The 24,971-nt window shown below is 47.4% G+C and overlaps 2 protein-coding genes across 2 annotated transcripts in view; one reads left to right on the forward strand and one right to left on the reverse strand.

Moving 5' to 3' along the window:
• Positions 1–254: 254 nt before the first annotated feature.
• Positions 255–7,042, reverse strand: SENP8 (SUMO peptidase family member, NEDD8 specific). The gene is made up of 3 exons (XM_059482411.1): positions 7,012–7,042; positions 6,378–6,455; positions 255–2,496 (listed from the first exon to the last, which is right to left on the reverse strand). Exon 3 carries the CDS (start codon positions 2,466–2,468, stop codon positions 1,830–1,832), a length of 639 nt encoding a protein of 212 aa, XP_059338394.1. The 5' UTR covers positions 2,469–2,496; positions 6,378–6,455; positions 7,012–7,042; the 3' UTR covers positions 255–1,829.
• Positions 7,043–7,351: 309 nt separating this feature from the next.
• Positions 7,352–24,971, forward strand: part of MYO9A (myosin IXA) — a 176,310-nt gene continuing 158,690 nt past the window's right edge. The window contains exon 1 of the mRNA XM_059482397.1: positions 7,352–7,513. The gene's annotated coding sequence lies outside the window, so the exon portion shown is untranslated. The remainder of the gene's footprint in view (positions 7,514–24,971) is intronic.

Genomic DNA, 24,971 nt, shown 5'->3' on the forward strand with positions numbered 1-24,971 from the left:
GGTGCTGGGTGAGCACAAGGGGGTGCTGGGTGAGCACAGCCCCTGCCCTCACATCCCCCTGCTGTTGCCCATGTCACAGCCACCATCCCATCTTCTCTGTCTTCCTCCCTCCCCAGCCCAAGCCAATCTAAAAATAGGATTGGGAGATTAAATCACCAAGGCAGCTCTGTCAGACGGATGAGTCAGAGCCACCATGCTGTTACACTGCACCACAGCACGAGCAGGGACACCAAGGACTGGATTACGCCAGAAAACACAGTTTGGGCTGAGTTTTATTTGGGATTTGGGAGTGGCAGTGATGTTGCTCTGGCAAAGCCCCTCAGAGTCCAAAGGGAATTCCCTTCAGCCAGCAGCTGGATCCTGTTCTGGCTCCAGCTGAGTGGGTTTTCAGGAAGGGCTGGTGCTGGAGGCTGCTCTCCTGTCCAGGCAGTGTTAGGAGGGAGGGGAACGGCCCCAACCCTTGTCAGGCCCCAGTGCTGCCATGAGGGTGTTTTGGGGCTGATTTCTTGACATTCCCTTGGAGCAGAGGAAGGTGAAGCCCTCCATCCCCTCTGTGCTGTGCTGCTGCACACACTGGTGCTGAAGAGCTCCAGGTTAAAAGCAATCCTTCCTCAAGGGTTGTATTTAACCCGGATTTCCCTTCTCAGCTAGGGGTGTGGTTGCTCTGCTAGACACCACCTGAGCAACCTGCTCTTTGCTTCTCACCAGGTGAGAGATTATTCCTTATCCTGCCATGCCATCTCAGTTTAATTTTTATTTTCCACACTGCTAAGCCTGTCTTTAAGGAGAGGATCCACTCCAGGATCCCAGCCATCATCCAGCACAGAAAAGAAGTGTTTCAATTTTCTGAAGTGCATTAAGGACTTCAAGGAGCCCACAGTTATCTTTGGCTTTTATACCTCAAACTCTGTCCTTTTGTTCTCCCTGGTGTGTTGTTTTTTTTTCCTCTCAAGTAACAGAACTGGTTTTGTGTTATGAGCAGCGACCGCTAACAAGGGTTGGGGAGCACTGACAAACCCTCCCCGCACAGAGACGACCTAAAATCCTAATGAAAAACACCAAACTTCAAAGAGTGAGTGTTGCTTTTCATCTCAATTAAGTTTCTTTTCCTAGGATTGGCTTTCTCAGCTTCTTATTAATCTTGCAGCAGTTCAGAGTCAGGTTTTAATTTGCAATAAGAACAAGCAGGGGCGTGGGACCAAAAAAAGCCATTGCTGTGTGGCTGAGGAGCACCTGGCTGATGAAAAATGACTTTGATTTTGCCCTGTTCTTAAGTTAATTGTAGCATTTCCTTTGCAGTCTCATCTTTTTGCAGTGACATCTCAATGTCACATTTTCAGGGGTACAAAATCCTGGCTTCTAAATCCTACATTTCTCCAATACCATTAGCAGGAGGCACAAATTAGAACTGTCCACGATAAAGCACTCGGGGGCTTGGGTTTAAAGAGCATTTGCTAAACCTGGCTTAGAAGGACAATGCCTGGAGCCAACTAAAGCCACCTAATGAGGGTGTGCTGCCTGCTGGGCACAGGTGGAGAAGTCTCTTTAGCAACCTGTTTCGCCACAACAATTACTGTAAAAATTTACCATGGAGTTTCTTTGAGAGCAAAGTGACTCTTGTCATTAGAAGTTGAAAGGCCGGTGATTTCAAGAGGAGAATAAGGCTTTTCCTGGAGGGAACGGGGTGTTTGGGGGGGTGTAGCCATGCTAGAGGGGTTACATTCTTTTTCTTTGGGACAATCCTGTGCATGGGCATCTCCCTCAGGCACTGGGGGTGCTGCCTCTTGGACTAGGAAGGCAGTTTTTGGGGGGCTGGAGGTGCATCCCCATCACTTCTGTGCCAGTTTTGTGATGAGAGCTTTCCACTCTGACCTCTTCTGCGTGATGTAGGAGGGGGTGAGGAGCTGCAGCAGAGGCTCCATCCTGCCCTGGAAGTAGCCTTGGCACAGAGCCTCGGCGTTGCAGATCACGTACATCCCACAGTCGTAGCTGTTCTGCTGTGCCGGCGCCTTCTCCTCCACAAAGGTGGCTTTGCCCCCTCTTTTTCCCAGAAAGGCCTCCAGTTTCCCTGCCACCTGCTTGGCATGGGCAGAGTTGCATTTACTGTGGGAATCATAATGGGCAAAGCACTTCTTGTCCCTGAAATAAACCAGCAAGCTCCAGTGGGTGCCCCCAGCGGCCTGGCTGGAGTTGTCATTGATGGGCAGGAACAGCAGCTCCTTGCAGAGGAGGTCCAGGGGCTGGAGGAATATGGCTATTTCTTCCTGACTAAGGGCACACTTGATGAACTGGGCCACCTCGGGGCTGATGAAGCACACGCGCTGGCTGAACTCCTGGAACTGCTGGGTGCTGAAGTACTCGAAGGCGAAGCCGATGATGCGGTCGTTGAGCCAGTTCGGGGGCTCCAGCAGCGCCACGTCCGACTGCCTCAGCAGGCTGTCCACGTAGCTGAGAACCACGGGATCCATCCTGGGCTGCTCCCGGGCTCTGCCACAGCTGCAACAGACAAGGGAACACGGGGTGGGGATTGGATCACAGCCAGATACAGCCCACACCTGCAGACAGCCCAGCAAACACCTCGAGTTCCTGCTCAGCAGCAGTCAGTGAGCCCAGGATTCCCAGATGGGTATCTGCAGGACCATGAGCAGATGGAGAACACACAGTGTTGGGTTAAGCAGCAACCTGCTGTGGCCCCAATGAGATCAACCTTCCATCCTGAGGATCTGAACCTCACAACTGTGACCGTGTTCGCAGGGGTCCGAAGATGAGGGAAGAGACAAGGATCTGACTCTATGTTTCAGAAGGCTGATTTATTATTTTATGATATATATTATATTAAAACTATGCTAAAAGAAGAAAAGGTTTCATCAGAAGTCTAGCTAAGAATAGAAAAAGAAGGAATGAATAACAAAGGTTTGTGTCTGGGACACAGAGTCTGAGCCAGCTTGGCCATTAATTACAAACAACCACATGAGACCAATCACAGATGCACCTGTTGCATTCCACAGCAGCAGATAATCATTGTTTACATTTTGTTCCTGAGGCCTCTCAGCTTCTCAGGAGGAAAAATCCTAAGGAAAGGCTTTTTCAGAAAAGATGTCTGTGACACACAACAAAGGAGTTTCAGAGCAGCTCCTGCACAGAAACCAGGAGTGATCCAGACCTCAGGTGGTGTTTGGGTGTCTCAGTGTTTTACCTCAGCAGTGACAAGCACTGGAGCTCTTTGCTTCACTGTATTCCCCTAAATAAAAACCTTTTTGGGCTGTGTGACAGACATGTGGTCCCCTTCTCCAAGCACAGAGTGCCCCAGCTCTGTGCCAGAGGCACGACCTGTTCCAGGAGAACCTGCTGGGCCGCCAGCACAGGAGGCACAGCTGTAAGGAGTAACAAAGCAGGACAAGATCACAAACAAACCAGTTCCCGACCGTGGGAATCTTTATGACAACTGTCTACAGAGCCAGAGTAGGATTTAGGAGATTTTCCACAGGGAAATTTGATTTAGAGCCCCTATATCTACCCTGGTTTTCCCTTAGCTCTCACACCCTGCAGCCCTTCCAGGCTCCTCAGTGCTGTGATGCATCCTCAGCCTCTAGATCCTTTCCTGGCCAGGACAGGGCTGGAAATGCCACAACTTGGGACACGGATTACATGGAGCTGGTTTTGGCCTCATCCTTCCCTCCTCTGTCCCAAAGACAGCAGGAAAACATCTTTAGATTTCTGAAAGCCTTGTGTGAAAGCTCAGAATGGTAAGATCACTTTAATATGATTCACTATAAATAAGTCACCAATATTCCATCATGATAAAGAAGAATGAAGCAAATGGAGAGCTCTGTTAGGAAGAAGTAGATTCACACTTCTTATTGTGGCATGAATCATGAGGAGGAACCCTTCCTGGCCTGGGATGCATAAATTAAGAGATTTATCACTCAAAAATGTTGGCAAGGTCCCCTGGCACGTGACAGGCAAGGAGCAGAATGGATGAGGCATGGTCCATGTGTAAGAGGTCGGAAGGAAGGGCTGAGGTGAGTGCTTGGGCCATGAAACAGCCCGTGAGTGCTGGTGGATCCCAGAGATGCCGAGAGCAGGAGTCAGCAGAGGAAGGGAGCAGCCCTTGTTTGTGTGAGCCACACACAATGGTATTTGGACACGCTTCCGACCTTAACGAGCTCCAACTATTGCCGAGCTCGTGGTGCAAACCTTGTAGTGTAAAAACAAGAAATCCCAGTGGAATCCCAGCAACTCCTCAGCCTGCCCGAAGATAGCCTGGTTTAAAGATCTGGACATCCTCCAAACATCCTGTTTGGGGGGTTTAACATGGTGAAATACTGCTGAAATACTTCTTGAAGGTGCCCATGAAATGCCCCAGATTTTCCTTTATATTGTGTTCTTTCTGCTTCATCTTCTCCTGGACATGTAGAAGTGTAGAAGTCCAGCCAATAGCTTTCCACTCCATCCAAATGGGATTAAGGGCGAGGGAAGCGTGTGTCCCGTGCTCTGTTAATTTTCCACTCTGCAGAAACACAGTTGTCTTTTTTTTTTTTTTTTTTTTTTTTTTTTTCCTGTCATGACATTTGGCAGGTTCCTCCAGTCAGGAAGGAGAGTGCAAGTGCTTAATTGCCACTAGCTACTACTTTTAATTTTATTGCCATCTGGTATTTGTGAAACTGCCTGTGAGTTCTGTGGCATGACTCACCACATGCAGCTCCAAGGAAAACCCTTGGGAGGCTCCCTCAGAGCCAGGTCAGGTAAGCAGAGAGCACCAAAACAAAGTGGTGGGGCTGTGAAAAGCCACTGGTGAAGAGGCTTTCTTTGGGAGAACCTCCCATAAGAGCTTAAGGTGGATCTGCAGAGGAGCCAGGACGTGGATCTGAGCCTCTGAGGAGTGTTGAAATCCCGATGTGGACTGGGAGCAGCTCTGCTCAGCCACAGCCAGGACTCTCTTCCTGAAGGCTCAGGCACGTTCTGTTCAGTTTCCATAAAAATAAGAATAAATACTGGCACAGGCCTGGAACATTTGCTGGAGGTTGCCAACAAGTGTCTTGCTGGTTCATTTTATTTGCATATTAGTAGTTGGAATTTGTGCAAACTCCCTGGAATCCTCAGCTCCTCCAAGGGATTTCAGCTGCCCCATTTCCAATGCTGAGATGAGGAAACTGGGGAGAGAGAAAGGAGCGTTTCCATACAAACACCATCATTTCATTTACAGGTTTGAAAATGGTGCTGTGCTGCATCAATAGGGCAACAGGTCAAGTTTCTCTCACTGGAGTTATAATAATTTAACAAATTAGCTGCTGGCATCAGTGCGAGTTCAATCCATAAATGGATGGAGCTCCTTCGTGTCCGGACACAATGCAAAGCCTTTGTTTTCCAGCACTTGACCAAAAACCACCCCAAACCTGTCATTTTCACACCACTAAAGACAACAACCCTCTGCAGGTAATTGCTGAAGGCACTTGAGAGCCAAGGAATGAGACTCCTCAGTAACTGAGTGTAAAAAGGCCGTGACAGAGCAACAGGAGCGCAAACTGAGGATGAATCAGAATCCTAAAGTCTATTTTAATAAATTAAAGGTGCTAAGAACCTCCAGAGTGAATAGTTTGGGGTGACACATCACTAGAGTTCTGTTCCTAATTTAAAGTACATGGAGGTAAATAGGAAAATAGTCACCTGGAACACAAAAAATCCAGACTTTATCAGGGAGCAGGACAGAGAAGGTTTTGTCTTTTAAAAGATCAAAAGTTTATAGTTTAACTTTGTATTCACTTTTCCTGGAAATATGAGGTTTAGATACCATGTCTGGATAGCTGTTAATGGAGCAAGATCAGACAAGGAACATTAATTTCTATTTACCAGCAGGAGCCAGGCTGGATGACACCTGAATCTCTAGGCTTATGTGTTTCCTGACAGAGCCAGAGGAAAAACTCACAGAAAATTAAACAATTCAACCAGGACAGAAGTGTAGTTGTCTCCTTTTTTGTCAAATATAAATAATCTTTCTGCAGCTGTAGGTTATAATTTTTGTATGATACAAGAACATCCCATTTCTGAAGGTTCAACAGGCCATGAGTGCTGAAATCAGAGGAAGATACTCCAAGCTCTGTACTCACTATGCCTAAACTTCTCTGTTCTGGACAAATTCCCCAAACCAGACTCTGTAACCAAACTCAGAACCTCTCTTGGTGTCACAGCATGAAACCAAGAGCTACAGGAACAACACCCGATGGTTTTTGCTCTCCAGGATGGGGTTGACCAAAACCTGGAGTTTAACAGGAAAAACGCCCTCAGCGAGCAGAACGCCTGAGATGAGCGAGGGCACCGGGAATGTCGCGGAGGTACCGATGGCATCCCAGCTCCCATCCCGAACCCGATGCACTCACCTCTCACCTCCCGCAGACAGGGGCTGATCCAGGGAGCAGCGGGAAGCACGGGCAGGGAATGGAACTCGCCTGGAAGACCTGGAGGTGACAAGAATTCGGTCAGCAGTGGGAATTCGGTCAGGGGAGGCGATGCGGGTGTCCCACGCCCCACGGAGGAGGAGGAGCCACCTGCTGACCCCGGTGCTGACCCCGGTGCTGACCCCGGTGCTGACCCCGAGCGTGTCCCGGCTCTCCAGGGCCGGGATCAGAGCACCCAGCAGCCCCGGGAAAATCCCGCTCAGCCCATCGCTGCTTTTACGGGAATAAACGGGAATCACGGGCCAGGAGAGGGTGCACCCGGGCCAGGCGCAGGGTCAGGGCCTGGCTGCGGTGGGAGCAGGGACCACCCACAGCACCGTAACTCACCTCCGCTCCCTTACCCATTTTACCCTTTTTTCCCCTCAAAACGCGGGCTTGAAGCTTCCGGGCCCGAGGCCGGCCAGCACCGACCCCCGACGGCTGCGGCCGCCGCGACCCCCGGGCATGGCGCCCAGCGCCGGATCCTTGCCGGGACCTCATTGGCGCTGGGACCTTACTGGCACCGTGTCCCCTCCCGTGCCCCTCCCGTGCCCCTCCCGTGTCCCCCGGCTCTCACCCCCCGCCTCATCGTCCGTCGCCGCCGCCGCTCGGTTACCGTGCGCTGCCGTAAAGCGGCCGCGTCGTAACGACAGGGGGCGTTTCCACGGAGCGTGCCCGTGGGCGTTCCCACAGCGGGGCGGGCCGGGGCGCGCGCCTCCCTCGCGGACTGCCTCCGCCGGGCGGGCGCGTGAGAGCGGCGCGCGCGCGCGGGCAGTCGGGCAGCGCCCGGGCGGCGGCGGCTGAGGGAGCGCCCGTCTGTCCGTCCGCACCCCCCCCCGTACCCGGCGCCCATCTCGACACCCATCCTCGGGACCCCCGGACCTCCCTCAGCACCGAGCCCCGGGACCCTCCTTAGCACCCAGCCTTGGGACGCTCCTCAGCACCAACCGTCCTCAGCGCAGACCCCCGGGACATCTGTTCAGAACCGACCTCCTTCAGCCAACGACCCTCGGGACCCCCCTCAACGGCGGCGGAGGCTGCGGCTGCGGGCGAGGGATGCGCCGCGCCCCGACACCCAGGTAAGCGGCAGCGGGGAGCGGAGCGGGGCGGGGGCCTCCGGTGCGCGCGTGAGGTGGGAACGGCGGGGCGGGGGTCGTGAGGCGAACCCCGAAGGAGCATCGCGGGGCTGGCGGAGCCTTTGTTCGGCGGAGCAGGGCGAGTCTCCCCGGCGTCGTGGGGTCTGCCCGGTGTCGCGGAGTCCTCCCGGTGGTGTGGGATCCTCCCTGCCTGAGCCGTCCCCGGCGGGTGCGCGGTGCGGGGCGGCCCCGCGTAACCCCCCTCCCTCCGCCCCGTGCACGGCGTTTCACCGCCCGGTGCCGCTCACCCCCGTCGCGGGTGCGTTGGACACTCAGAACATGGAAAAACCAGCCTGGGGGGGGAGGAGATTCACCTCAGAGGCGTCCCCAGTGTCAGCAGTGGGGCCGTGGGCTGGAGCCCTGAGTGTGCCATAGCCCTGAGGCCACGGCTGTGGGCAGCGCCACGGGAGCCGGTCGCGGACGCCTGCGGTCGCCTCGCGGCTCCGTCAGCCCGGTCCGCCCCGCAGAGCCGTTCCCGAGCACCCATCAACCATTCCCACCCGCCGGAATGAGCTGTACCTGCGTGTGCTTAGCACAGTGTTGGACTTCACGGCGGTTCCCGCCCTGGCACGCCGGACCCCTGCGGGAGCACTGCTCCTCCGCAGGTTAAGAGAGTCGATATTTCTTTCTGGAATTTTCCTAAACGTAGCCAAAACGGCCTTTGCTTTATCCTCCCAAAAAATAAACCCCTCCGACGTGACCTGCGCTAGGACCTGCCGTGAGTTCGGAGCCGGGTTTTTGGCCGCCCTCCTGCTTCTCGATCGGCTTCCTCCTCCATTTAGGTTTTCCCATCCCCAAAGCAAGGCGAGGGTGATAAAGTGGGCAGCGTGAGCTCAGCAGAAATCATGGCTTTCCCATCCCGCGCTGCAGCGCGGTCCCTGCCCATCGGCGGATCAAAAAAATAATCACGTAGCGGCAGAGGAAGGAGATTTGCTGCTACGGGAGGAAAACCGGCGCGGCGTCTCGCTCAGTCGATAACCAGGAGCTGTAATAAATCGCTCTGTAAATAGATTGCTAGGTGGAGAATTGGGTTTCTGGCCGGCTCAAGTGCTTTCCTGACTCTTTTCCCATGGGACTGCTAGGGAATGACAGGGGAGCGGTGTGTTCCCATGGAGAGGTGCATGGATGCTGCGGTGATGGGCTGGGAATCCTTAAGCACGACCTTACAAATCTGACCTCATCCATAAACTCTGGCTGGGTCAGAGCCTGTGTTATCCCTGAACAACATCATCTTTTCAGCCTCTCGCCATACAGTCACACAATTTCCCCCATGTCCTTGAGTAAACTCACCCAGTTCAATGGCTTTTCTCATTTTTACGTTTTATTTAATTAAAATAAGAGGGGTTTCCATGCCTCTTTCCCCCATTAAGGCTCTCCCAGCCTTTGCCTTCCCTTCTGGCTGTAATTTTTGATCCCCAATACCATTTTGTAAGCTGTCAGTCAGGTTGCTGATGGCAGGGAAGGTAATTCAGCAGCCTCAGCACATAACTATTAAGCTTTTGTTTCCTGGGCTATCAATGATGATGCAACTTCATATTTTTATTTGATTTTTTATTTCTTTATGTATTTATTGTGATCAATGCATAAATCAGGGTGGCTTTAGAGATTTTTCCTCTGTGTTGAAAGGCCTGGTGTCCATCAGCAGCGCTTGGAAAAAGCTCTATTGGAATTTATCGTGTATTTAAAATGTAGATCTGTTTTGTAAAGTTATTTGTTCTCTGCATCCACTGCTCCTGTTATGATCTATAAACTCCACATTTTAAGCTTTTTTTCCCTCCTTATTTTGGGTGGGGAAGCTGCATTTTCAGATTCAAGGTATCAAATGCCTGATACAACTACTGCTGTTACAGCAACTTTCACAAACACCAGTACTGAACCACTCAGACAATAAAACCTTTGGAATCCTGTGCTAGGAAAATCTGAGTGCTTTATGCCTAAATTTTATGCCTAAATTATTTGTATCTGGGATCTTTATGGTGAATTTTGTGAGCATTAATCAGTTTTGCTGAGAATGTCAAGCACCTGAGTTCGGGCAATTGGGAAATGTGAAACTCGAGTTACCCGTGCAGCCTTAATTTAGCTTAATTTAATTTAGCTTGTGTCAAAGTATGGCTGGACTTGAAATCTTCATCCCCTGCTTGGTTTTTTGGAGAGAAGTATTCTACTCTGGATGGAAGAACAGATTGTTCCTTCCCGTGCCTGCAAGTCAACAGGGGGAGTACTGGGAGCACAGGCACAGTGCTGGTCCCTCCACTGGTTTTGCACCAAACTGGCAAGGAACCCAGGGCTCACCATGGCAGCCTTGGCACCACAAGTGTCCTGTAGTCCTGAGGCTTAAATGCCTCAAGTCTGGGGAAACCAGGAGCAAACTTCCAGTGTCTGAAAGGGGTGTACAAGGAAGCTGGAGAGGGCCCCTTCATCAGGAACTGTAGTTCCAGGACTGCCAGGGAGTGGAGTTGGATGGGATATTGGGAAGAAGTGGTTGGCTGAGAGGGTGGTGAGGCCCTGGCACAGGCTGCCCAGAGGAGCTGTGGCTGCCCCATCACTGGAAGTGTTCCAGGCTGGGCTGGACAGGGCTTGGAGCAAGCTGGGATGGTGGCAGGTGTCCCTGCCCATGGCAGAGGGTGGAACAAGACCAGCTTTTAAGGTCCCAGTGTGGGATTCTGTCATTGGAGTGTGACCAGAGAGTTTCTGAAGTCATTTGGGGTGATTGGTTTTGGTGACTGTAGCGTGGCCATTTTCTGCCCAATTCTAGTTCTTGCTCTAAACCGTGCAACTTTTGAACTCAATTCCTTTAAAAATACATTTATGAGAGAGCAGACAAGGTCGTTGAACCACTGGAAGCATCTTAGCCGGTCAAACTTGATTTCAGAAATTCCTGCGTCCCCTCAGTTTGTAAATAAAAGGGAATTCGCGTTCCCGCTTGCACGCGGAACACCGGGCTTGAACCCACGTTTGCTGTGTCCTTGATGAATCCCCCAGCTTGGGCCTGGACTCTGAGATGGGCTGGGTGCAGGTTTCAGCTTTGGAACGTGGTGGTTTTTGTGTGTTGTGGTTTAAAAGAGCATTCTGAATTTCTCAGGCTTTGTCCTGCGTGCCGACGTTTGCTCCACTTCCTCTCGAGCGAACGGGATTTCTCCCCTCTCGACAAAGTAAACATGAGCATAAATATTTAAAGGATCACGGTTCAAGTTTGCAAATTAGAGACTTTCTCTAGCATTCCTCTGGACAAAAGCAGTAGCACTGGAGGTTTGGGATGTGTCTGGGTGCTTCCCTGCTCTGGGGAGAAGCTTGGTAATTCTTTGGGCTTCACGCTGCAAAAATACTCTGCTGTCTTTTCAGGTTAGATGGCTGTCATTATCACAAAGCTTGGGTTTCTTATGAAATTTTAAGGACAAAATGCTGCTGATGGGATATCTATGGATCATTGGAATTGAGATTGTTTTTGTGGAATTTTATTTTTCTTTTACGCAGGCCAAAGTTTTCCATAGGTTTTGGGTATACGTGTGAAGGCACAGGTGTTCAGAGTTGAGACTATAGAAACCAATCATGTGCAACTCTTGCCAGATAATGGATAAAAACAGGAATAAAGGGAAATGGAATACTCCTTGTTTTTTTTGGTGACTCATTTTAATATTAAATCTTGTGCTGTGTTTGACAGGTTGAACTTCATGGTGACAGGTATGTCTCACTCCTGTGATTGTGTCGATGTCTTAACCTCTGTGTCTTGGAATTAAACTTTTAAAAGTGGAACTCAAACCACTTGACCTCAGAAAATAGGAAAATTCAGGAGGGAAGGCTATTGGACACGGATTTTTAGAGTTGAATTAATTTTTCTGTCTGTTTTTAAAATATTATGAAGAGTTGTAGTTTTGTTAGATGTTGTCGTAGCGTTTTTCTGTATGTGGAGAGGAATCTGTCGATCCCTTTTTCACAAGTACCTGTGGAAAAATCTTACAGGTGAGGTGAGAATTCCCCATCTTTGCTGCAATGGCTTTTTATTCCTAACAAAACCCCCATGATCTTAATTCTACCTCTGATGGAGGAACATAGGCTCACCTGGGTCAGAAGGGAGCTCAAGAGGTCACTTGGTCCAAAATTCTGCTCCCAGCAGGATATTCTTCAAAGTCAAATTGGGTTTTTCATGGCTTTAGGTGTTTCCTGTCAGTTGTGTTCCACCTGTGGTTTGTGGGCTGCAGGAGGAGAAGGGAAATGAGGTGGTTTGAGCTGCGTGCAGCATTCCACTTGCAGCCTATGGAATTGCTGCTTCCCACTGGAACTGCCCTTCCATGAGTTCATCAAGCTGGAATAGTCACAGGCTCCAGTTGTGGGAGGATCTGGCCTGGCTGAAGTTAATTTTGGGAGAAGAACAGGGTTAGTCCAAGTCCATTTGCTGATAGTCAGCATGAAGCTAGCAAGTGGCTCCACAGTGTTTTGGTGGAAACTCCTCGGAGATTTTCTAGGCTAAATGAAATAAATAAACAAATACCTGAGCTTTAAGGATTATTGTAATTCTTCTGGTTACTTTCTGCTGTTCAAGTCTTGCATTGCAGTTTCTCATTAGGCATGGATGGGCATCCCTTTGCAGAGAGGTGAGATGTCTCTTTTTGCAGGGTTCTCATATGCCTTTGGCTGTTCACACCGTGCCAAACCATGGTTGGACAAAGCCATGGGTCATAGTTTTGGGCTCTGTTGGTGTTTTTAGTCAGCCCTTTTTTAGAGTTTTGCCAAGAGCCTCATGAAGAGACAGAGCATGGCCTTCAGCCAGGTGAGTGTTTTGCCAAGGGAGATGGAGCTCAGGAGTGGAAAGGCCGGGGTGCACTGAGGGTGCTGGGGTAGGATGGCAGTGAGGCTGGGCCATGTTGGTGCCATCGTGGAAAACAAAGGAGATAGGAGCTGATGAGGCAGCCAGTTATCCTGGGCAGATTCACACTGTGTCCAGGTTTGGGTATAGATTCCTGTGCTGTCTGTGCATTAAGCACCCAGATACAAGCTTGAAGTTTGCTTGGACCCTTTGAGATCAGCCTCTATATCCTCCCAAGGAATATTGATATTCCTTAGTTGGATCCTTTGTCTGCTACGTGAGATCATATGAGGGGAGCTCAGCCAGCTGTGTCTCATCCAAGCTCTCATTTCACTCACCTACAGTGATACGTTGCTTTTTCTGCACTTAAAACAAGATGCAGGCATCGCTCTGCTGTGGTCTCCTGTCATCTCTCTGTTGGGCTGTGGTGTGTTTTTAAAGATCCCTGCCAGGTCATGGAGGAAGTTTATGAAATCCCTGTTGGTGTTACAGCCCCTAGGGATAGACTGGCTCTATGTGGAGGGAGTCCCCTTTGAGGGACCCCTTTCAACCCTGCTAGTTTTGGTGGTTCCAGCTGTCTGCTCAGCTTCTCTTGGAAAAATCATCTTGATGTCCATCCCTGTGACTTGCAGGAATTATTGCAAATCCCTCTTAGGAGCAGTGGGGAGCAGAGCAGAGGGCTGTCCTGCTTGGATGCTGCATGAAGTAGCAAAGAAAAAATGTAGCTTAAAATAAATAGCCAAAATATGTGGGTTTCAGTATAATTTTTGGGTCTTATTTGCTGGTCTCTTCACCTTGAATCACTTCTGGCATCACTCAGATGACCTTGAATCCTAGAGTTACTCTTGGGATGCCTGTTCCAGATCTTGGCTTTTGTCCATCATGCACAGATAATCTGAAAACCTCTGTGCTGTTTTTTAATCAAAATTCTTTGAACTGTCTTCTATTTCTTGCAAAGCATAACCTTTAAAAAGGTAGAGGATCCTGGATATGCTGTATCATGGCTGAGCATTGATGGAAGAGGAGTGTTTTATCCACATAGATCCATCTTTGGAAAACCTGAGCTTTAAAACCAGCTCAGACTCTGAACGCTTTTGAGAGACCGCCAAGAATTCTTTTATTGTATTCAGCATCTACAGGGTTGGTTTGGAGGGATGAACTTACAACAAGTTAACTGAAAATATTTACTTTAGTAGACTTCCGTAACTCTACTGTCTTTTCATACTTCACGTAAATACATAGACCAAAATAAAAATTCTCCTAAATGTTGCCATTTAAACTTTTATGGCACTTGTCTATAAACTGTTAGGTTGGTTTGTGCTTGTTGGGTGCACAGGACAGCCTCCCTGGAGAGGAATTAGTAAATGATTTAATTGTTGAGGAATGTGGTCCCATTAGGCAAAAAAAAAAAAAAAGGACCGCAGTGGATCGTTGGAAATGTTGCACTTGATTAAAACAATGCTGAGCAATTTGTAATGATTTTCTGAAATAAATGAATTTTTTGGAAGAGGGAGATGATGTGGGTAAATAACTCTTCTGGAGGTTTCTTTGAGTGCAGAAGAGCTGGTCTCTGCTCCCTAATTCACCAATTGCCTCATAAATGAGGCATCATTATGTGGAATTTGTTGCTGCTAGTGGTGGCAAGGATGGCTGAACCACTCCAGCTCAACAAAGGCACTTGGAGAGATGTTTAAAAGCAGAGCCACTGTTTCTTTTGCTTCTTTTCATCCGAAAATAAAGATCCAGCCCTGCTGCCAAGGGATGCGGCGGGTCCAGGCGCCTCCCTTGGGATTGGGGCCCCACATGAAACGTGTGGCTGGGCAAGGAGGGCACCCCAGGTTTTGTGGAGTGTGGCTGGGCAAGGAGGGCACCCCAGGTTTGTGAAACGTGTGGCTGAGCAAGGAGGGCACCCCATGTTTGTATGGAGTGTGGTGAAACGTGTGGCTGGGCAGGGAGGGCACCCCGTGTTTGTGTGGAGTGTGGCTGGGCAGGGAGGGCACCCCAAGTTTGTGTGGAGTGTGGCTGGGCAGGGAGGGCACCCCAGGTTTGTGTGGAGTGTGGCTGGGCAAGGAGGGCACCCCAGGTTTGTGTGGAGTGTGGCTGGGCAGGGAGGGCACCCCAAGTTTGCGTGGAGTGTGGCTGGGCAAGGAGGGCACCCCAGGTTTGTGTGGAGTGTGGCTGGGCAGGGAGGGCACCCCAGGTTTGTGTGGAGTGTGGCTGGGCAGGGAGGGCACCCCAGGTTTGTGTGGAGTGTGGCTGGGCAGGGAGGGCACCCCAGGTTTGTGTGGAGTGTGGCTGAGCAAGGAGGGCACCCCAGGTTTTGTGGAGTGTGGCTGGGCAGGGAGGGCACCCCAGGTTTGTGTGGAGTGTGGCTGGGCAGGGAGGGCACCCCAGGTTTTGTGGAGTGTGGCTGGGCAGGGAGGGCACCCTGGGCTCCCTCCTTGCCGGGCAGCCCTGGCACAGACGCCCTGCACAGGCAGGCCCCTGTCAGGAGAGCTGGGGATAATCTTATCCAGAGGCACTTGACCAGGTAGGCAAGGAAAGGAGATAGCAGGACAATGCAGAGCAGAGGTCAGCTCTGAGGTGCCTGCAGCACATTATGAGGAATCTTGAGTTCCCCTCAGCTATGAAGAGAATGAACTTTACCAAAAGCGATGGAGGAGTCGGGCTGAATCCACAAATCCTTTGCTGCTCGCTGTTTAACCTCGTTTGACTCCGGGGGTTGCCAAGTGCACCATGACTTGTCAGAGCACTCGTTCCAAAATGCAGTTCCCTGATCCAAATGGTCTCACTGCAATCCACAGGGATTTGATTAAGGAGTTTATTAGCATTGATAAACATTAGCAGCAGTATTTAGTCTTCTATCTTTAAGAAATAACTTGCCAAGAAAGATGACTTGGCAGCTGTTGCCTGTTCCCTGTCCCACGAGTTTTGTGGAAAAGATGTGGACTTGTGCATTGTTCCTGGCTCCATTCTCTTTGTGATTCCAGGTGGGAGCTGCTGCCTTCCAGTGTTTTCTTTCTGACTTCAGCTCTCCTATTCTGTGTTTCTTTATTTTTGTGATTGAAATAGCCCTCTAGAGCTGTTCACCTGGGGTGAACAATACAATAAATGAGGAGAAAAATATATTTAAAAAACCAAAGAGCACTTCCAGCAAATGGGATAAGGAGAAAAAATGAGCACAAAGGTTCATTTCTGAGGGCGTAAGGATTCATTCTCCTACCTAAAAGTCTTTGCTGAAACAAGGGAAAAAAAATCCCTGCTTGAATATTTTCCTGTTCCCACAGAGGGAAGGTGTGAATCTCACCCAGGGTTTGCTGGCTTGGTTTTAGCAACATTAGGGGTTTCCTCCTGTGTTTTTTTCTCTTCAGCTCAGCTGCTGGAAGACTGCTTTCATTTTTGTTTTGTAGGGGAAGATGTGAAACCTGAGGAGCAAAATCTAAATGAGATGTTTAATGCAGTTGTTGCAGTCTAAGGAGTGGCCCTGCATGAAACTTTTTCAATTGCAGAAAAAACTAATTTGAAAACTCAGTGTGAAAGTAGCTCAGTCTGATATTCACGGTTCAGACTGTGTGGTGGGGACATTGTGATTTTCTGTCTCGTGTTGAGTCTATTTTTAATAAAAGTTGAATCCTTGAGAGAATATATCACAAAAATAATTGGAAATGAAAACCTGGAGACATGGATGTACAATGGTGTGGGTGCACTTTCTCTGTGTATTTTGAAGTTTTTTTCCCCTGAGCACAGACTGTCCTCTACACTGAGAAAGGTGTTGGGTTTATTTTTTCTCTTCTTGTAGGACTGGGTCAACTTTCTTTTCTGTTTTGGGAGCATTAATCTACATACTTTCTTTTCAGGTATGCTCTTCAGGGGCTGCGAGGGGGCAGGTATTCCAAAAACTTGAACAATTTTCCTTAGGTGAAGGATCATTACAGGTTCAGGTGCTGCTGTTATTAGCAAGACTCCTGCCAGCTGCAGTTGAATTTTCTAAATGTCTAAATGTTGAAATTCCAGATTGTTACACAGGTATGTGTGTTAGAGTGCTTTTGAGAGGCTGGAACTCTGGACTGCTGGGATGATTCTTAACTGATGGAGTTGATGGATTTGAAGAGAATGTCAGTCTGGGAAGTTAATCACCAAAATCATTAAAAAATTCAACCTGTTTGGTTTCTAATGTAATGTGAGTGCAAAATGATTGTAAAGCTGCAAAGTCAAGTGAGAGAACTGAGCAGAAAATGGTGAATTAGAGAGCCTGGTACACACCAGGAGACCTTGAGATGCTTGTCCTGGTGTGTACCTGGTCCTGGGCATCACCTTCAGGAGCAAACTTGGAACCTTGGGATGGGGGATGCAACATGGAGGAAAACAAAACTCAAAACTAACCAGAAAATTCCTCTGGTTTGGGTTTGGATTGTACTAGCTGGAGCATCATCCTTTAGGGAAGGCTGAAACAGAAAGTGCTGTGGTGGCACTGAGGACCTGGGTTAGGCCATATTAGACCTGAGATTATCCCATGTGTGTCCCTGGGATCTTCTGCTTCATCCTGCACTTTCTGGTGCTCAGCAGCTCTGAAATCTGGTCCTGAACTGGGTTTTGGGGGGTTGTTTTGCCTTTAGGGGTTTTTTGTTGCTGCTGGTGTGGTGGGGTTTTTTGTTTGCTTTCTTTTTCCCTTAATACCTATAAAGACACCCAGCTCTGGTCACCTGGTGGGAATCACCTATTGTAGAGGCAAGTAGGGAAGCAAAATCTCTATGGTGGCATTTACTTGCTGATAAGAGTATTTTTTAAATGCATTTCCTTTCCTCATTCTCAACGTGTCTTTTAATTCCTCAAGAAAAAAGGTGTGTGGCCTTCTGGTGCCTTAGCAGAGATTGGAATCTTCTGTGTTTGGTGCATGTGCAGAGATCCACAGGGGAGGTCTCAGGTGTGTGAATTTTGGGTGGGCAGCTGTGCAACTGTGTGTTATTTTGAGGAAAACAAGTATTTTGCTCATGTTACAAAATACTGCTGAGGGATTAGTGTTGCAAGTGAAATTTTGGGTTACCTGCTTTGCTCACTATAATGTGCTGAAAAAGTATCAATACACACTTGCTCTTGCTTTTTTTCTTTTATTTTCAATTCTTAAACCTTTTGTTGTCTTGAAGCTGTTGATTTTCAGGCAAAAACAATACGAGGCAGTGGCTGTGGTCTGCAGGGTGGGGCTCAGCAAGGTCTTGTTGCTGATTCCCTTTGCTGGGAAGGGCTAATTATAGAGACAAACTGGGGAAGGAAGAGAACGGGGTCAATTAGAGCATCCAGCACAGTTTCCTTTAAATTAGAGGTTGGGCTAGAGAGATAAAAAAAACCCAAACCCCAACGTTAAAGAGGCACAGAGTAAGACTTGAAATGCTCTGGCACACAGCGAGCTCAGCAGCTACAGCAGATGTCCTGCAGTTTCAATTTTAAGTAAAGAACATGTTGGATTAAGAGTTTTATTGCCAGAATTGCCAAATTGAGTTGATAAGACAGAGGAGATGTTGCTACTGCTTTTATTCTTTAACATGCTTTTGGCTTGCAGTAGGTTGTGACTGAATGAAGCAAAGAAATACCTCGCCCCACTGTTGATTAAAATGGATTTTGTGGGAAAAAGGAATTAATTTTAAGTCTTTAATGCTCATAATGTTATATTTTCATAAAAAGACTACCTGCATCTTTGTACATGTCACATGGATCAGTTTTGTACGTGTTTTATCCCTTGTTGGAGAAGCCACCAGGGCTCAACTTTTTCTTGGAGCTGTCTTATGGCTTTAAAAGTTTTTTTCCCCTGGATTTATGCATAAGCTAACTCAGATTAGAGGATACAGTATTATAGATATGGTGCAGACACAGTACAAGCTCCGGGCTCAGAGCTCTGCAGGTGTGGAAAGCAATAAACCCCAGTGCCAAGTCAGTGAAAAACCAAACTGGAATTTGTGCAAGTCGGTGAAAAACCAGAAAAGCCTTTATGGTGCTCTTCCCAAACGATCCCTCGGTCCCTTAACACCTCTTGCCTCAGATTTTAGGGCAAAGCAGACCCTCCCCATGTCTGCCAGGTGTATTTTCTTCCTCTTTGCCAGATTGCTGTGCAATTACTGGGATTGCTGTGCACAAAGGGGGGTGGCAGAGCAGGGAGAAAATCCCCACAGCTTCATCTGAGTGCTTCAGTCCAGACTGGCAAGTTCCTTCTGCCGGTGCTGTGACTCATCCTGGGCTTCCTCACTGCAGGCCACCACTGGCAGGGCATCAAAGGAGCAGCCCGCGCTTCCAGGCTGGAGCCCAACCAGGATCTTCCTGGAGCAAGGGCTGTTGTTCTGGTCCTGGCATCTCTCTGTGTGCAGAAGGTGGTGAGCTGATGCCAAATCTCAAGGGAGTTGGTGATAAATGTGATGAATTGGTGCTGAGGGTAAGAAGGTTTCTCCTTGCCGCTTTGAGCAAGGCACGTGCCTGTGCAGAGGGTCCTGCCCAGCCAGGGGTGGGCTGGGAAAGGCCCTTTGAGGTCAGTGCCACAGCCAGCAGAACTGTTTGTTCACTTCTGGTTCCTTGGGTACATCTGATGTGCAGGGGTTTAGTGTGGCAGTTAGGAAATTCTACAGCAAGGAAGGAAATTTTTATTTTTATTTTTCCTGAGGCATAGGTAGAGGTACTCTTTGCTCAGGGCTGTGGTGCAGCAGAGACTCCTGCCCTCCTCTCCTCCATTCTCCTGGTAAAACTGACTCTATATATGCTTCTCCCTCGTTTTTGGTTCAACAAACTTAGCTCTAAATCTTTGCAAGAATAACTTATTTTTTCATTTGGAGCAAAAACTGAGCAGCTCCACCAAGTTTAGGATTGTGCCACCAGGACCTATTAGAACCTGCAGGATGTTACTGGTGGTTTGATGTGAGAACACCCTCATGAGTTCTACTCTTATTTTTAGGGATTTTTTTTCCTATTGAAGGTCTTTAACATTTCTAAATGTTTTGTAGGATTTCTAATATTATTTTATAAATTATTTGCAGTGTTAATAGCATTTTTAGGCTTTTTCTACCTTTTTATTATATCACCTATGTGCCCACATTACAGTCCCAGGTCTCTTGTGAAGTCACACTTTTACTGTTTGAGATGGATCTGTAGGGTCTACCAAGGACATGTAAGTCTTGGAACAGATATTCTTCATTTGTAGGTGTAGAGAAAAGCTGCAGAGAATATGAAAGGCATGTATAAATTTTTAGAGGATGTTTCTTTCAAATGTCTGGCAGGAGACTCTTGGAATATCATGACAAGTGCTGGTTTTCCCTTTTTTTTTTTTTTTTTTTTTTCATTCCTGAATAGGCTGGAACTGGAGATCAGCATCCTGAGCTGGCAGAGGAGTCAACCTCTTGATAGTGATCTGGAGTTGTATGTGAGGAAGAGCCTCAGAGTACAGATTAAAAATGCAAAGTTAATGCAGTGAGGATCTATTAAGGTGCAAGAGAAGAGCAACAAAATCATATAAAGCAATGACTTTTGCTGCAATGTCCTGGCAGGTCAAAATTTCTCAGATCAGAGGGAAGCTGCTCTGCTGGCTGGGATAAGTGCCTGGAAAAGGAGCTTTAAATCTTTTTTTTTTTTTAAGGAAGGATTTGCCCCCCTCAATTTCTAATTCATACAGTGACATTCTAAATACCAGATTGTTCTGATTCCCCTTTTGCTTCCGCTTCACGTACACATTCCTGTCCTTGTGATTATTCCATGTGTGTGACAGCATCTGCAGCACATGGATGGGGTTATGGTTTTCATATCACCTCCTTGTCCTGTGTCTGTCTCCTGCCATCCCTGGGGTTTTGGAGAGCTGCTACAACACTTACATTTCAGCAGTTTTTCTCATTTTTTTCACCTGCTGTCTGCATGTCAACTCTGTGCTTTCTCTCCTTTTTGTTGTGCAACATTTTGTCACAATTTAGGACATTTGAAAACCAAGCTCTCTGCTTTTTTTGGTAAAGTCATCAAATTGACATTTTTATTTCAGATTGTTTCCTGCAGAGCCCTGAGTTGATTTTTTGCCTGTGTGTGATGAGTCAGCACAACTGTTGAGCTTGTGAAGCTTCACTGATTGCAGAGTTCTGTTCTGCTGCTCAGTTTTTCAGTTAGCCCTTTAGCTGAGAGCACTTAAATGCAAAGTATTGCAACTTGTGATGCACTCAATGCTGAGTTGGGTTCATTTCTAATTAAGATTTTAGATGGTTGCCTGTAGGTGCTTGTGTGTGAAAAGTGCCTAGAGAAAGCCACTGCCCGGGGTATGATGGGCTGAAGGAGGTAATTCTTTGTTAGGTCTGTGATTTTTAAGTGTCTTATTTAATTTTGCGTGGATCCAAGTGTCTGAACAGGCTCAGTGCTCCTGCTGCTGGTTTTTTTTCCCTCCTCAGCCTACTCAAGATGTTAAACCCAGCTTTAATTTTCTCCATTTCCTATGATTCTCAGTTAACCCTCTTTTCAGGAAATCAGTGGCTTCCTGCAGGCTATTTCTAGTTGCTGCTGGCCAGCTGAAGTGAGGTGATGTCTATGCACTGAAATATGATGAAACCCTCAGAAAGATTTGTTTGGCTCTACCAGGATTAGTTTTTTTTTTTGAGGCATTGTTGAGGTGAAAGCCCATGGCAGCAGCACTTCATTAATCTTATTTACTGGTGTTTGAAGAATATCTGATATTATTGTCTGTTCCTTCATAGGGGAAATCTAATCTCCACTAGAATTAGCCTTTGTAATAAGGCTCCTGCTTGATAAACGAGTAGACAAATATTGGGGCCTTGCCACCGAGGGCTTTATCCATCGCTGAGATAAAGCGCCTGGGCTCCAACGTTGGTTATTTATGCATGGAAAACAGACTTATCAGCATTCCTGAATTGCCCCTGTTGCAGAGACCGGGCACTCCTGCCCCTAAACAAAGCCTTATTTAGCTCAGTGCCTTCTTCCCTAGCCCAGGAATGAAATATTTTCCTGTTTCCCTGAGTGGCCGGTATTTCTGGCGCTGCCCGCGGCGTGCACGCAGAAAACGCGTCAAGAATCCGCTGGCTGTGGGCAGATCCCACATCAGGCCAGGCCTTGCAGTGCTGAAATAAGCGCAGCCTGTTCCCTCGGCGCCTACACGACCTGGAGAGGAGGAGGAGGAGGATGGCAAGGGTCAGGAGCAGATTGTTGCCCTTGCAAATAAAACCTCTCATCCATCCTGCAATCCTGGAGGGGGTCCTGGAGATCCAGCACACGGAACGAGTGAGTTGAGCTGCCTCAAAGCTTCAGTGACATAAGGGGTTGGTGTCGGAAGGTGTCTGGTGTTGGAAAGAGGGAGAATAAAAGTTATCTTAAGTTGGATTCTTCTGAAGTGTCTTTGTGATTTTCCAGAGTGTTGGTCATTGTGATGTGGATTTTTTTTGCTTTTTGGGTGAACAAATTGGAGGGAGAATTGCTTCCAGAGGTGGTCTTGTAGCTGATGGCAGTGGAGTTAATAGATGGAGGAGGTTTCTTCCCGCCCTTTTACAAAATTCCTATTGAAGCATGGTGTTATGGGGGAATTCTTTGCAAAATAACACCAGGACACGCCTTGGAGAACTCCCCTTTAGCCTCTTGCAAAGCCAGCCCATGACATGGCTATGTTCAAGATGAATCTGAAAAAAAAGATTTAAAGTTCTTCATCATATTACTGGAGATGAAGTATCTATTCTCACTTCACCCTATTTCTATATAAACTCATTAACTGACTTTCTCTGCTTTGTATTTTTGCTAATTCATATTTTCAATGCCCTAATGGGCAGTTTGGTGTCTTCAATGCTCATCTGATTGAATCATTCTTTGTGTTGGGTTATAACAGTGCTTCCATTTGCTCTGGTTGTGGTGTGGAGTGAAGGGAAACCTCAGAGATTCAATGGGATGTTGGGAGAGAGGGGAAGGGGATGTAGGAGACTCTAGTTGGACAAAATCAGTCCAGATCATCATCTGCAGTCAAGTGGGACATACAACATAGTCATCAACTTGTGTAATTTTGGTGGAGACAATTCAAAATTCAATTTGAACACATCATAAAGTATCCACATGTTAATTTTGAAAGCTTCTGTGTGTCTGGGTCTTGCTTGGTTTTCCCTCTCATTCATGCTCCTGTGAATGTTTGCCAGCAGAATTCATGGGACTAAAACTTCCTAACATCTGGTTGGCCTTGCTCCAGTAATCATCTGCCTGTGTTTTTCACCTTAAACCTGAACTGGTGAGCACAGTGCTTAGGTATGGGGAACATGAATGAGAGGAAGAACATGAATGCCCTCCTTTGGAAATTTCCCTAAATCTTGATGTCAGATGCTTTGTAGGTGTCCCAGCCTGTCAGGATTTCTGGTGGTTGGTGTGATGGGCATCCACTTGACTCATTTGGACAAGTTAACTCCTTTTCTGCTGGCCTGATCCAAAGTCAGAGTTTCACCATGGACATGTTCAAGCAGAGTTTTGGCCAGCTGCTTGTGCTGGTGGCACATGAAGTGTAAAAGATACTTGCCATCCCTATAAATGTTTTGAGTTGTCTCCATGATAAGCCCACCTGAGTTTTGGGTTTCCTCATTCCCAAACACAGAAAGCAGTGACCAGATGATCACAGGGAAGGAATGTTGGAGGATGTGACCTCCTCTGCAGGAACGTGCTGTCCCTGTTAATTTTTTTGGCTGAATCCAGTGCTTCTCATTTTCTTCTGAAAAAGCAGCTGGTTTAACTTCCCCTAGTGACACCACCCAAAAAAACCCCAAACCAGGCAGTGAAGGACACCCTGAAAGGAGATGTCACGGGGGGCTGTGGCAAGCACCTGCTGGGATGTAGTTAATTTTTTATAAAATCAAATTAAAAGCATGTTTGCCACAGCTGCTTGCTGGAAGAGCTGTTTTGATTTATGTTCTTGCATCTTTTGCTTCTGAGATGAGACCCAGCATGGCAGAACGATGAGGTTCGGGGGAATATGAGCCAAACAGATGCACTTGAGAAAATGAAACTTCAATCTTGGATTTACTTAGCTCATTTCCTGGTGTCATTACCTTATCCTGATGATGAATGTGCCTAGTTGTGGGATCCTGCACTGAATACATTTTGAAATGTTTTTTTCACGCTCCCTTCTGTGGATCTCATCACGCAGCCGAGTTAATCCGTTTCAGGCACTTTCATTTCCATACCATATGTTCTTCAAGGCGTTCTGCAGGGATAATTATGTGGATATCATTCACTTCCCTTTGTCCTGCCAAGACGTGCTCTGCTTTTCAGGTACAGGGGGAGGCACAAGCATCTTATTCAAGTCTTGATGACTTTCTGAAGGTTCCCTCTCCTGGTGTCTGTTAGAGGAGTCAGGAAGGACAAGCATGAGGACAAGGAGATCATGTACTCACTCCAGAGTGTTTATTAGACTGACTTAACACCCCATCCAGCTAGTGGGATGTTTTCCTTAAAGATCAACCATCATTTCCATAACACTAATTATTGGGGAAGGTAGGAATGTAAATATTGTGGTGAATTTAAGGGCTCGAGGATCTTTCCTGCTCAAATCCCCCTAGCTAAGTGTTAATGTAAATTATAAAAGTGAACTATGTGCTCAGAGGAAGCCCAATCTCTTCTGGGATTTTTCCTATCTAACAAATAGTGAAGAACAAACTCAGCTGAAATTTCAAGTGCCTGCCAAGGCTTCACTGGTTTACCCAAATTACTGAAGCAGACAAATTTAGCAGCATCTGGATGGTACTAAAAAAGCAGAAACCTTCATTCTTTAAACAAATCGGTTTTACCACTGTCTTTGAGCAAAGTTTGTTTCAGTTGATTTGTGTTAGAGGTGAACAAGTTGTCCTTGGACTACAGAGGTGACTGAAGTTTGGAGGAAAAAATATTCTCAGTGGGATTATTTGGTAATTCAGACTAGGAAATCTCTTCCTTGCACATGCTTCCATAGGGTTTGGAGTTTTTAAACTAAAATTTGATTTTTTTAAATGATGAATAAAGCCAGATTGAATGCAAACCAGAATGCCACTATATTTTTTAACTTGACAAAGCAGTGCAGCAAGAACAGTTGTTTACCACATAGACTTATTTTTACTGCTTTTGTAGAAATTATGTCCTTTAATATAAATTACAAATTCGTGGCTGTAGTAGAGAAGAAATGTTTTGAAAATGTCTGCTGATAATTGCCATTATAAAAGAGACTGAACAATTAAAAAGGACTGGTGTGTAATGGCTGGTGTCCCTTCCCATGATGGGGCTGGAACAAGATAATCTTGAAAGTCCTTTCCAACCCAAGCAATTCTGGGATTCTTTAATCACTGGGAGCAGCTTTATTCCATCAAATCTATTGCTGTATTTTAGGCTATTGAGGCTGAAACCTCTGCAAAGTTGATTTCAGGACTGTGGCTGGGATCTTAGTGATACAGGGATAAAGGTGACAAGGGAGACCTGCAAGGAGGGATGACAATGGTTAGACAGTAAATCAATGAACCCCTTCAGTGGTAGCAGTTTGGGAGATAGAGATGCAGAATTTCCTCATGGCAATATCAGAGCCTGGGGTGACTTTTGGTGGGAGGAATCCCAAACCAGCAGGTTATGGAATGTGAGGAC

Source organism: Ammospiza nelsoni, chromosome 14 (genome assembly GCF_027579445.1).
Source record: "Ammospiza nelsoni isolate bAmmNel1 chromosome 14, bAmmNel1.pri, whole genome shotgun sequence".
NCBI classification, from domain to species: domain Eukaryota; kingdom Metazoa; phylum Chordata; class Aves; order Passeriformes; family Passerellidae; genus Ammospiza; species Ammospiza nelsoni.

Bases quoted from the DNA above. Each gene is read 5' to 3' on its own strand.
- SENP8 (XM_059482411.1), bottom strand. From the start codon at position 2,468: ATGGATCCCGTGGTTCTCAGCTACGTGGACAGCCTGCTGAGGCAGTCG.